Below are 12,222 nucleotides of genomic sequence, written 5' to 3'. Positions count from 1 at the left end.
TGAACCGATCGAATCGACGGTTAATAGCGGAGCTTGTAGAGAGACAGAAACACATGTTTACACTTAGAGCCAAATTTTTCGGAAGAAGGAGGTCAAGATTTCCTAACCTGCAAGGTAACCAGAAACCTGTCACCACTCTGCCCCTCCTCGTTCAGACTCAGCACCAAAAATCCTGCTGTGGCTCCATATGGTCTGCAGGGTTAGAGTCACTGGGAGATTCTCGTGTGGGAGAGAGATGTGCGGGGTTGACAAAAATAGAAATCAGTGTGTCAAAGTGGATGTAGGGACAGAGGAGCTTTACACCATATGGTCAGAAGGTGACTGGGTTGATGTCTAATGGGATTGGTCTAATCTGCTTTTACGTTAATCAAAAGAGATGAAGAGAGAAAGATTCAATCACTTAGCTTTAGAGTCTGTCAAGTTCTTCTAGCTGATTGCACGAATTATTTTAAAGGAAAAGCTGAATACAGGAGAAATACGTCCCTATAAAACCTGTTCTTCTGCTACAGCGCAAACAATGTGAGATGAGAACATTTTTACAAGGATGGATTACCACATCAAAACAAAGCCAGAAGAAGTTTTCTTATAGGCTTAAATTCCCTGAACAATAAAATGAGATGGTCTGTCTTTTCACATGCATTGCCTGCTTGCTTATTTGTTCAGCCTTGCCTCATATTTGAATAAAGATTTTAATAAGGGCAGCCTGACCTACTGCTGATGGAAAGAAGGTGCCACACCCAGGCTCAGGCAAAATAATGGTGCGCACATCATTTTTACCCTAAGGCAACCCTCATATTTTCAAGATCAGCTGGCAATAAACACCTGTGTCAAATTCTGTTACGTATACCCGGCTACCTAGTCATCACACACCTCTTCTCTAGTTTCTGTATCCAGTCATGTTGCTCAACAGGTTTCTCCTCCTCCTCCTGTTGCGTGTGTACCTGACTTTTTCATCCCACTGGACACCAGCCTGCAAAGTGTAAACAGCCATGAATCACCAGTGTCTGTGATCACGCTGCCTTCGTTCTTACGAAAGCAGGCGTCTTCTTCCAGATTTTTCTTGACAGGATTATTTTTAGCAGTCTTGTGTTTTGGTTCTGTGTCACATCAGGACACGAGACACAAAGGACATAAAAGGACAAGAGAAAAGTTGAGAAATATTACGAGGAGGGGCTATTTAATCTATATATAATGAGATTTAATCAGCTAATCACATGGCAGCAAATAAGGCCATTTAGGCATGTAGACACGGTCAAGACGATCAGAAGTTCAAACTGAGGATCAGAAAAGGGAAGGAAGGTGATTTACGTGACTTAGAATATGGCATCTTTGTTTATGTTAGATAAGTGTTTCAGAAACTGCTGATCTACTGGAATTTTCCAGCATAACCATCTCTAGAGTCTATAGAGAACTGTCCAAAAATGAAAAGTCCCCCGCTGACATCAGAGGTCACACTGCATCGAGCTGGTAGGAGGGCAGCAGTGACTTAAATAACCGCTTATTGGTATGCAGAAGAGCATTTCTGAGAGCACCACACTTACATCCTTGAAGCAGAAGACCACACCGGGTGCCACTTTTGTCAGCTAGGAACAGGATTCAGACAGCAGGGTCATAATTTAGCATAATCAACATGAAGTTTCACGTCACAGAAGCTGTAAATGAACAACAACAACAAAAAATTACTGTCAGCAATTCTTAATCAGTTTACTAAAATAACCTGTACTCATTGGTAATTTTGTTGCCAGAGCAGCTGTTTCTGCTCTGGCAACAAACACTAGTAGCAGGTACACTTACTTTGTTTCACTACCTAGAACTAAAAAGCAGTCCAATAGCCTGGAAGACTGAATCATCTTCCCGTATGTGTGCTGTGTATTTTCTCACATCTGTTCCTTATATCTTTATGACTTTAATAAAGGTGGCATAATAACAAGGCAGCCTCGGTATAAAAGGCTATTGACTCATCCATCACCGACTGTAACCTGATCGCTGACTGAAATCCAGATCACTTAAAAGTGATTCATTGTGCTGACTGCAGTGTAAGCCGCTTTTTTCCTGACACAAGCTCCTGATGTCAGACAGAAAAAAAACCCAAAACACCCCCCCCGGTTTCTTTGGAGGTGAGAGCTTCACACATGGAATTAAATAAATAAAAAAAAGCACATTTCAATCCAGAAATCACCCCAAAGCCTAACAGTTCACTGAAGTCATTTTTATTTTTTCTTAGAAAAACAAACTATCACAACTTCATTTGGTTACTGTACAGTTTCTCTCATAGTCACTCAGTTTTGATAACAGGTTGTGATTTCATGCTGAACACCAAACACCCTCCTACTAACTCACACCACTAGTACAACATGACAGTATATGACTTTTCTCTTTTTTTTCTTCTTCTTTTTTTCATTTTTTTTGCATTTGACATCCTTTGATATTTAGGAGTGAAAAGCATTAGAAACCACTTCTATAAAAAAAAAAAAAAATGGAGACAGAGTAGAAATCCCTGACAGTTTCACTTAGAAAATGAGGGACAAGAGAAAGAACTCTTTGAACGGTGTGGTCCATACCAACATGCACCTGACATGTTTCTGTGTGCGTGTCTGTGTGTGTGCATTCTGGACAGCACCATTATTTACTGTGTATGTGAGAGTTTAAGAGGTTCCCTGCCCTACATGAGACAGAGTGAGAAAAAAAAAAAAGGAGCAATAAAAGTGAATGTGGGGGAGGAGAGAGAATCTAGGTCAGATTGTGGAGCATGCAGACCCCCTTCGCAGACTCTCGTAAATACTCTCGCTCTGAACGGACTGGGCTTGCATGCCATCTTCATCCACAGTCGGGCTACATGACTATAAGTGGAACACAGTAAATTTTAAGATTAAGGGATGTATCAAGTATGTCTCCCTGAGAAACGTTTCTTTCAACAGTACCATTAAAATCGTTCGTTTTGTCAGTGGCTTGTCTTCCACACATCTCTCCTCCAGAGAATAAAAGATCCTGGCTCATATTAAACATACTGCCCTTCATTTTATCCCGTGATCTATCTTTCCTTGCACTACCCACCCATTAGGACCACTACCGCTAACAATCTCGGCAGCCAATTACAGGCACGGGCAGGTGACATTCATACAAAACTTTCCAGCCAATCAACCCAAAGGTGTTTAGGTGCTTTGACTTACGGCTCTCTCCCTCTCACTCTCTCTCTCTGTCTTGCAAACCAGTTGTGAGGTACCGAGCGCGACACCTTTGTGACCGAGTCCGAGCTCTACTGTCCTTCCGATTCCCCATTTTTTCCCCACTCGTGTACGGTGAAAATAGGAGGACGACGGTGGGCTATAAATAGGCTGTCCTATGCCCTCTCAGCGTTTTCCACAGTAGTGCCACGATGCTAATATTAACATCACACACTGAGCTGACACACAAGCGCAAGAGATGAGGAAAAGTGGTGTATGTGTGTGTGTTTGTGTGTTTGGGGGGAGAAAAAGGAAAGAGGAAAAAAAACCAAACTTCTTACTGCTGTTTTCAGAATCTGTCGCTACATAAAGCCAATCCTGTATTACCAGTCTGAAGGCATTTATGTTGTATATATGAGGGATAACTGAGTTAAGTGTTCGCAGAACCCAAACACTAACAATTTGTCTTCTAGTTAAATTACGTTGGCTGAACAAATCTCGCTAAGTCTAACTTGATAAGAGTAATCTCTGTAGCCCTTTTCAAGTTTAAGAGTGTGAAGTGAGGCAAGTGACAGTGCAGGTGTGCTTCAGTGCGTTTTACCAAAACACAACACTTACGTGAGATCGCACACAGGTTAGAAACATTTCCTCATTGAACAAGCTGTCCACTCACACAAGGAAGTTTTCTTTTGTTTTTAAAAAGCATTATCTAATATCAAACCACGTCCTGTGGCTGTAAACGGAAAATCCACAGCCGCTGTATAAAAACTTTTGAGTGTTTCTTTTATTATTCCTCTCTTTCTCTTTTCAACTATTATTAAAAACCAAAGACTGGGGTGTCGACACCTCGCAGTAGAAAACAAATAAAAGAACAAACAAAGCTGTTTTAAAACCACTTTCTCCTGTACTCGGACTCCTCCTGAGGAGTGGAAAAACGTGGCGAGGGAGGAGATTAGAGGATTCTAGCTCTTGCTTTCTCTCTAAGAGACAAGTTTAGGTAGGACCGTGCGAAGAGGTATGCCCTCCCCTGAATCTCCCATCATGTTGCTTCTAAGTTTGTTGTTACTGGCAGTTGTAGAGCTTAAGCCAGGCCCCCCCTTGGCCAGAATAGAGGGAAAGGAGGTGCTGTGGTGCTCGGGGAGTCGTTTCACAGAAGCTCCTTGGCTCTTCTCTGTCCCGGGTATTGGTTTGGGAAGCCTGCGATACAGCCAAGGGTGTCTGAGGGCCTGGCTGGGGGTGAGGCGAGAAGACGGGTCCCAGTCCAAACACTTCTTTATGAAGTCAGTAAAGGCGGGGTCCTCGCAGCCCTTGAGTGCAGCACTCCAATCCTTGCTACCTGGAGGGCCTCTCATCTTGCCACGGCGCGAGCGGGACCCCGTCAGCACAGTGGCTCCGGTGGGCAAAGTGTTTGCACCGCAGTACCGAGGGTGGCCCTTGGAGTTGATGAAGTTTTTTGCTCTTTTGGCCTGCTCCAGGACCTTCTGCGGCGGCATCCCCAGCAGCTCCATGACACAGGCCAGCTGGTCGCCCTCATCTTCGCCGGGGAACAAGGGGTAGCCAGTCAGCAGCTCGGCCAGAATGCAACCAAAGCTCCACATGTCAATAGGAAGGCCGTAACGTGAACCGAGGATCACCTCCGGAGCTCGATAAAAACGAGACTGAATGTAGGTGTAGACCCGCTGGTGTTCAAAACAGCTGGAACCAAAGTCAATCACCTGGTAGGGGCAAGAGAATAAGAAATGATATAAATGAAAATGAAAACCAAACGCACAGACCCATTACAGCACAGACCGGGATGAGAAGGCGCCGCCTTTACCTTGATGCCGCTGCGACCCTGCTGTTTGAGCAAGATGTTCTCTGGCTTGAGGTCACAGTGGATGATTCTGTGCCTGCTTAAAGCCTCCAGGCACTGCAGGATGGAGTGTGCAAACTTCCTGACCAGTGCCAGACTGAAGCCCTGGAACTTGTTGCGTTTGATAAGCTCATACAGGTTCATGCTGAGCAACTCAAAGGTCATGCAGATGTGGTTGCGGAAGGTGAAGTTTTCGAGCATGTGCACAACATTCATGGTGCCGTTACGATCCTGCTTCCGCAAGTGCTCCAGGATGCGGATTTCCTCCTGCGCCTGCCGGTGGAAACGCTTCTCGTTGCGCACCATTTTCAGAGCCAGGTGTTGCTGCAGTTTGTGGTCATATACCTTCGCAACCTGGCCAAAGCTACCTTTACCAATGATCTGTAGAGAGTAAGACAAAGGACAAGCATTTGTTTAGCTGAAAATGAAAGAACAAATTTAAAGCCACAAACATCAGAACACATCTGACCTTGAGGAACTCGTAGCGGTAAGCCAGGTGGTCATGGGCGACGTGAATATAACCTCCTTGCTCGTCATCGTAGCCGCAGTTGTTGCTACCTCCGGCAATTGCGGGCCTCTTCTTTGCATTGGGTCCCACAAAGTAAATGTCTGGGTAGGAGTGGATCTCCGCCTGTTCCAGGGTGGTGAGCTGAGTTCGGTACAGTCTCAGAGCCTGATCAGGAGTGAGTGGGCCGCACACTTTGCTGCTGTTAACGCCATTCCCGGCTACATGCGGGCCAGAGGATTCGACAGAGCCCTTACTGGATTCAGTGCTGTTGCAAATGAGGATGGCAGAAATGTGTTAATGGACAGCTTGACTGGTCATCATCTCGCCTGTTACATTTTAATTAATTAGCATGCTCTTAGTTAGCATGTCCATCTTTCTCACCTGTCCACACTGTGCTCTTTGGACAGGCTGGGGGCTGGGGCAGGCTTAGTGGGTGTCTCATGGGTGGTCCCACTGTTCAGTGTGGTTGCTGTGGTTATGGCATTGACCTTGCGGTTGCTAGTTGAGTCATCATACAGGTACTTCACCTTTGACGGGCCACCTCGGATGGTCACCTGATCCCTCATTACAGCCTTGTTACTGACAACCTATTGACACAGAGGCAAAACAAGACTTTAGAGAACGCAGTTGGTGAATATCAGAGCAAATGCAGTTTATTTTGCTGTACAAAGAGAAAAAAGTTTCCTAACTGAGGGTCTTCTAAAAATGACTCAAAACTCAATATTATCTTGCATCATTCCAGCTCCACATATAAGACAGAGTCTGCAACATTTTTAAATCCTGATTATTTATAAGAAAAAAAGGTTGTATTTGATGCAGATCAAAATATCAACACCCAACTGCAGAGTCTCAGGTGGAGAGAAATGAGCACACATCCACTTTGCAGTTGGTTAACCAGCACGACGGGATCCAGATCCTGTCTGGCAGCAAATGCTAATGCGCGACGTCCCCTCCTCCACTTCCAAAACACATGCAAAACGACCCACAACCCCACGTACTTGTTTGTATACTTGCTTAGATGTAAGATACCACTAATCTTGTTAGTGCTGTCATAATCTTGCTATAAACATTTAACTTCTAAATTACTCCTTAATTACTACAAATGGCAAATACATACAAAATCGAGTTCCAAATAAAAGAAAGTGATCGCACAATCACTAGGCCATTTTTTTCCCCACCATAACTGTCCACAACCTTTAAAAGTGACAGTTTCACCTTTGCTTGGGGGTGAAGGTTAAAGGAGTTTAAAGAACGGTCTCGAGTCTCGCCGGAGAGCAGCTTCGTTTCAGCAACCCCAGGAATTCATTCCTCCTCGCTCTCTCTCTCTCTAGCGGAAAGAACGCTCCGCAAGATTATGGAGCGCAAGGGAAATGACGGTCATTAAAGTTGAATTATACTGTTAAACTATAGAAGATGTGTGGCTGTTAAGACATGAACTCACCAAAGCCTTCGTACAAGCAGTTAGACTGGAGAGGGATATATGCTCACGCTTTTTGTCTGTCTCCCTTACACATGAACACTTTTTACTCTAAGGGCAGACCGGTTTTGGGACGATTGTTTTGTTTTTTTAGGAAAAGTGGGTGTTGATCATCCACGGAGAAAGGACTCAGCTGAGAGTGTGTTTTTGGGCTCTCTAAAAATAGAGTGGGAATGCGGGATGGGTTTCCATACATGTAACTACATAGTCTTAACTTATTACAACAGCTCTGCTGCTGACCCAGGGTCTCATGCAGCTGTTGTTCCAAAGTACACAGTGAATGTCATTGATCGAGCCCCTTCACCCAGACACACACACAAATATTGACATACATATCAAAGCTCTCCACACGGGGAACAGCGTCTGTGATGGATTACTGACTGACCCGGCTGAAAAATACAATAAAAATTCAAACGTAAAAGGGCTCGAAACGGGGAGAGAAATCAGAGCGTGCGGCACTTCTCTCACTCAGGTATTACAGAGGGTGGAGTCCCCTGTGTGCAAATCTGCATGGTGCAACAGATGGAGGAGAGCTAATCTCTTTGCTGCTACAGAAACACCTCGGTATCCTTTTCTCCTCTCTCTGAAGCTCACACAAGGTTGCAGCAACCACACAAACCTCTGTCACAAACAAAGCAAATGTTGGTATTATTACGCTGCTGTAATTTGGGTGACAGTCAGAACACGGCTATAAAAGGTGGGGGCTCATGAATTAAACTTACTATGAGTACAAGTTATTAAAGCAGATCAAGCCCTCATCTAACACAGAACAGGCCTGGCATCAGTTTATTACTTTAATAGAGCATGAGGCTAGTGTCTGAGGACTGAACACGCTGAACTGGGGCGAGTTACTGTCAGTCACATTCACCGGAGGACAGTACCTCTGTGAGCGTGACACAAAATACAAAGGAAGAAGGATGGGACTAGAATAGAAAACTAGGGCTAAACTCTGTGCAAGCCCAGTGATGGAGGATTACACGAGCTAGGGGAAGGGGAGGAGAGGGAGAGAATGCTGATTGGCGAGTTTGTTTGTGGGTCACATTTTCAAGCCCAATAAATCTTTACAATATATCAAACCAGGCTTTTTCATCTACTGACATGTAGGTCTGTGGACTATTGTTGTTTGTGTGTATGTGCATTTTATTTTGCCATAGGGGGCATTTATAAGATCATATATATATATTCAACAGATCATTTATTTTTGTTAATAACCCTCCTTTAATGTAAAACTGGCTAAAAAGCTCAAAGCAAATCCCTCATTATCTTTCGGAATGGATTAACAGAACTGCAAAAAGTAATTATGGTATATGGGCCAATTTATTGAGATTAATGAGCTCATATCATCAATGAAAGTTACCGTAAGCATGCATGCATGCAAGATAAGCGCATTCTGTAGTCACTTTAGCCGAAGAATCAAAATGGCCAATTCACGGTAGTTTCTCTGACGCAAGCACCGAGAACTGCCGGGGCACCAAACTTTGATGCCCTAGGACAGTAAATGAGTCTTACTCACACAATGCTGTTAAATGAAGGGTATAAAAATTTACTGAAAGTCACATGTTGGAGATAAGGAAACAGATAAGCTGCCCATCCTACGCAGCCAGAACACAGTGGAACGAAGGAGGGGGGGACACGGGACTGGCAAGGGAATATCTCTCAGAGGAGCAGGAAGTCTGGAGACAGAGTGTGCTCCAGCACAGGAAATAGGGCTTAACTGGCTATGCGCGTATGCGTGCGTGTTTGTGTGTGTTTACTTACTGTGTGTTTGGGCATTGGGGGTAGCCCCGATGGACTGTTTGTGTCTGCTTCGTCTTTCAGGATGTGGTCGGTCCTCATGTACGAGTCGTACAGACCGTCACCATGGCGAGCTGCAGGGACAATGATGAACAAAGTCAATCAGTGTGATGATGTGATCCTATTAAATCTGCAGCAAACGTGCGCTCGGTGGTAAAAGCACAGAACGATCTTCGAAGGTAACGTCAACAGAATGCAATTTAATTTTCTCCACAGAGACGCACTATCCTTGTTTGACCAAATCAGGCAATGTCCTATTAATCATCTCATCAATCACACCAGCAGTTCCAGTTACCCTGATGCTAAAACAAATTGCATTGTACAACTGGACAAATCCCTTGAGCCACCACAGCAAGACATCTTGCATTACACCGATCTCTGTATGCCAGTGGGGATGAATACGGTCTCCCACAACAGGCTAGCTCACAGTTGCTGTGAAAAGACCACCATTATCAGATACATCACTGTAGCTATTGTACCCAATACATTGTGTCTAAGGCCAGCGCTCCAACCTGACCAGCTTACACACGGCTTAGGGTCCCAGATCGCTAGCGCTGCAAGTGGTATTATTGGCCTAATGGGGGTAACAGATGCCTCTGTGACGACAGCATCTTTCCGTCTGCCCATCTGTCCATTCAGCCCAAATCATGTGGTGCACACACCAGGTGTGTATGGAATTAGAGCTAATATAGAGGGATGCTTGTGCCTGTCATTCAATAGTGCTGTGTTTCATGCTCACCTCTTTGGCATTGAGCCAAACACCTAATACGAGATGATACGGCCACAGTAGATGGACGAGCACGGCATTTGGGACTGTGGGTGGAAGCCAATTACAAAAATGGCAATCGCTCCCATTGGCCAACTGTTTACCACAACAGTCATCGAGCTTACGTGCTAGCGGATACACCAACTGATTAAAACTAACTGTGTAAAGTGCAGCTTGAAATCAGGGTGAGTAGCTCGTTAGCCGAAATTGTGGCGAGTTTGGCGTTCTCCCTCATGAGTCTCAGAGAGTGCTGTAACCATGTGTAGGTGCGTCAGAGGCTATGTTCCCAGCACAGGCTTGCTTCTGGACAGATTAGACCTGCTGCCTGGATACGCACGCATTAAACCTGCACAGCACTGCAAACAGTGGCATTAGGACTACACACACAATATTAGCCAAGCACAGACTCCATTAGCCCTTAGCAAACTCCTAATCGCTCAGTGGGTGCTCAGCACTTTTTGTACAGAATCTAAATTTGTTGTCCAAGCAAATCTTGAAAGGAAAAAAAAAAAGAAGAAACAGAGAGCAAACGTCTGTGTAACCCCAAACATCCAGCCCGCTATGTCCAGCTGGCGTTCAGCTCTCCCCACTATGAAAACCCTCCTCGGCACTGTAAAGGATAGAGAACAGGGTTCAGGCAAACAAACGCAGCAGCTCATGTGTCATAAAACGTGTGAGCGTGGCTGTGGTGGTGGTGGGGGAAAGGCTCAGCTTTTTGTCCTCTTCCTGGCATTCTGGACAAAGTGTGTTTTACAGAGGCAAGGTAAACCACAGGGTTCATATGACATGACATAACGACGAGAGCCCTGTCACTATTTCATTCTTTCTTTCTTGGCTTTGCCATTTAGTAATCATGTTACCAGCTTAAAAAGAAAAAAAATCAGCACATAAGCAAACAAAAAACAGATCAGTTACAGTATCATAAAACAATAATAACAATGGTCATAGTACAAATTCCAAAACAGCGTCTTAAAAGGATGCCAACTGGGATATTACTGCTTATCAACCCTTTGATAGAACAATAAAAGTTTACGAGAAAGATGACAATAAGAAAATAAAATAAGCTTCCTGGTGTGACATTCAAAACCTTCTTAGATAAAAGTCTTGTAATTGATCAGGGTAAGCAAAAGGAAAAGAAAACTTGTTTACATGTCGGGTCTTGTGAGAAGCCCACGGCACTGTTACAGTAGCTTCATGTATACGTGCTCTATCCCCACAGACACGACGTGACCACAAAGATACTTGTGAAACTAACCAGTTCTGCAGCTACTTGGAGAGCATTTTTTTTAAATCCCAATCATACTCACCTCTAAATTATCCCAAAATAAATCCTATTCACACGACCACGAGGAAGCGAAGGTACAGATAAACAACGCTTTACTTTGTTTTGGTTACCTGTTGCTATTGGGCCCTCTGGTTTCCGGCTTATGATCATCATGATTGCAATTAATATTAGATGCCAGCATCCAAAGTGGGGAAAAAAATCCGATTAAAAAAAAGGAGAATAAAAGTTCAAACTAGCAAACTGAGCTACTAGTATTAAAAAGTCTGCTGTTGTAGTGTTTTGCTAGCAGTCCGAGTACCCGTTAGTTGTCTTTTCGACTGAACTCAAGTTATTTTCCTTTCTGTATCAGCAAGCTTTCTTCCCAGTGTAAGCAGTAGTTTCTTCTTAGTTTTATTGTGTTTTCATGTGTTGCTCTCACAGTCGTCTTGGCTAACATGGGCCAAGCTACAATTAAAAAAAAAATGAACAGGCGGTGGGGGTCGTTTCCCTCAGCTAACTAGCCAGCTAGCTCGCAGAGCCACGAAACACTCGTCCGCCGGAGAGCCGCTTCCTCCGTTAGTTTGAGTCCAAATATCACAGCTCGATGGTCTGACCCATGTGCCCCTCGCCTTTCTCTGACAGTACAATGAGTCGATCCAGAGCACCATTCCCGTGCCTATTCCTGGTAAGCTGGCTTGGTAGTTAGCAAACAAGAGCCCCCAGGATTTGTCCTCCTTCGGGACAGCTTGGGGGGGGTGCTTCGCTCGTCTTCGGGGATGGCTAGCCCAGAGCAGGCTAACTGTATTCACGCCTCATGTTTATACTGCATTAATAACCGGAGGAGAATCCCCGTCGCGTAAAAGCTTCACCTGAGGTCAGTGCAGTAAAGCTGCACTGTTAAATCCTTCTTCTGTGCGCTGCGAGTATCTTATTCGACGGTGCAGCTGTGTGTTGTTGCTAAGGGCGTCTTCACTGAGTTCAGAGTCAGCAGGCGGACGGAGGGAGGGAGCAGGGCGGCGCTTACCGGGCATCCAGACAGCCGGCAGAAGGGCGCCCTGTAGCGTCCACATGGGGCTCTGCAGAGGAGCCAACGGGAAAGTGGTCGAGCTTGTACATGCATAAGAACAGCACAGGTCGCTTTTTCTCACATCACTGCACGAAAAAGCAAGGAAAAACAAACAAACAAACAAACAAACAAAAGACTGATGTAAAGAATTAGCAAGTGGTGCACTTGTGTAGAAGAGAGCCATAAGTTTCAGAAACACCCGGGCTATTCCTGCGGCAAGAGTCCTGTAAAAGGCCTATAAGCAACACTCTTCTAATAAATTATTAGCAATGCTATTATCTCAAAGTAATTATTATATATTATAAAGCTATTATAAAGGTGGTTTTATTAG

The 12,222-nt window shown here is 44.6% G+C and overlaps 1 protein-coding gene across 2 annotated transcripts; it reads right to left on the bottom strand.

The window, feature by feature from the left end:
- Window positions 1-2,193: 2,193 nt before the first annotated feature.
- Window positions 2,194-11,806, bottom strand: dyrk3 (dual specificity tyrosine phosphorylation regulated kinase 3). 2 transcript variants are annotated; one of them, XM_031747743.2, is made up of 6 exons: window positions 10,957-11,806; window positions 8,760-8,869; window positions 5,906-6,111; window positions 5,486-5,789; window positions 4,981-5,397; window positions 2,194-4,879 (listed from the first exon to the last, which is right to left on the bottom strand). In XM_031747743.2, the coding sequence occupies exons 1-6, from the start codon at window positions 10,997-10,999 to the stop codon at window positions 4,145-4,147; spliced, it is 1,815 nt and encodes a 604-aa protein (XP_031603603.1). In that variant the 5' UTR covers window positions 11,000-11,806; the 3' UTR covers window positions 2,194-4,144. The 2 variants fall into 2 exon arrangements, with proteins under 2 accessions (XP_031603603.1, XP_031603604.1); XM_031747744.2 differs by lacking the exon at window positions 10,957-11,806 and adding an exon at window positions 10,869-10,938.
- Between the last annotated feature and the right edge of the window lie 416 nt (window positions 11,807-12,222).

Source organism: Oreochromis aureus, linkage group 5, assembly GCF_013358895.1.
Source record: "Oreochromis aureus strain Israel breed Guangdong linkage group 5, ZZ_aureus, whole genome shotgun sequence".
NCBI lineage: Eukaryota > Metazoa > Chordata > Actinopteri > Cichliformes > Cichlidae > Oreochromis > Oreochromis aureus.
This window is presented reverse-complemented; position numbering and strand designations above follow the sequence as displayed.

Excerpts from the sequence above, each read along its gene's own strand:
- dyrk3 (XM_031747743.2), bottom strand. The coding sequence starts at position 10,999 with ATGATGATCATAAGCCGGAAACCAGAGGGCCCAATAGCAACAG. Across the intron at positions 5,790-5,905 it reads AAAGAGCACAGTGTGGACAG|CACTGAATCCAGTAAGGGCT; the intron begins GTGAGAAAGATG and ends CATTTGCAACAG. Across the intron at positions 4,880-4,980 it reads AGGGTCGCAGCGGCATCAAG|GTGATTGACTTTGGTTCCAG; the intron begins GTAAAGGCGGCG and ends TGCCCCTACCAG.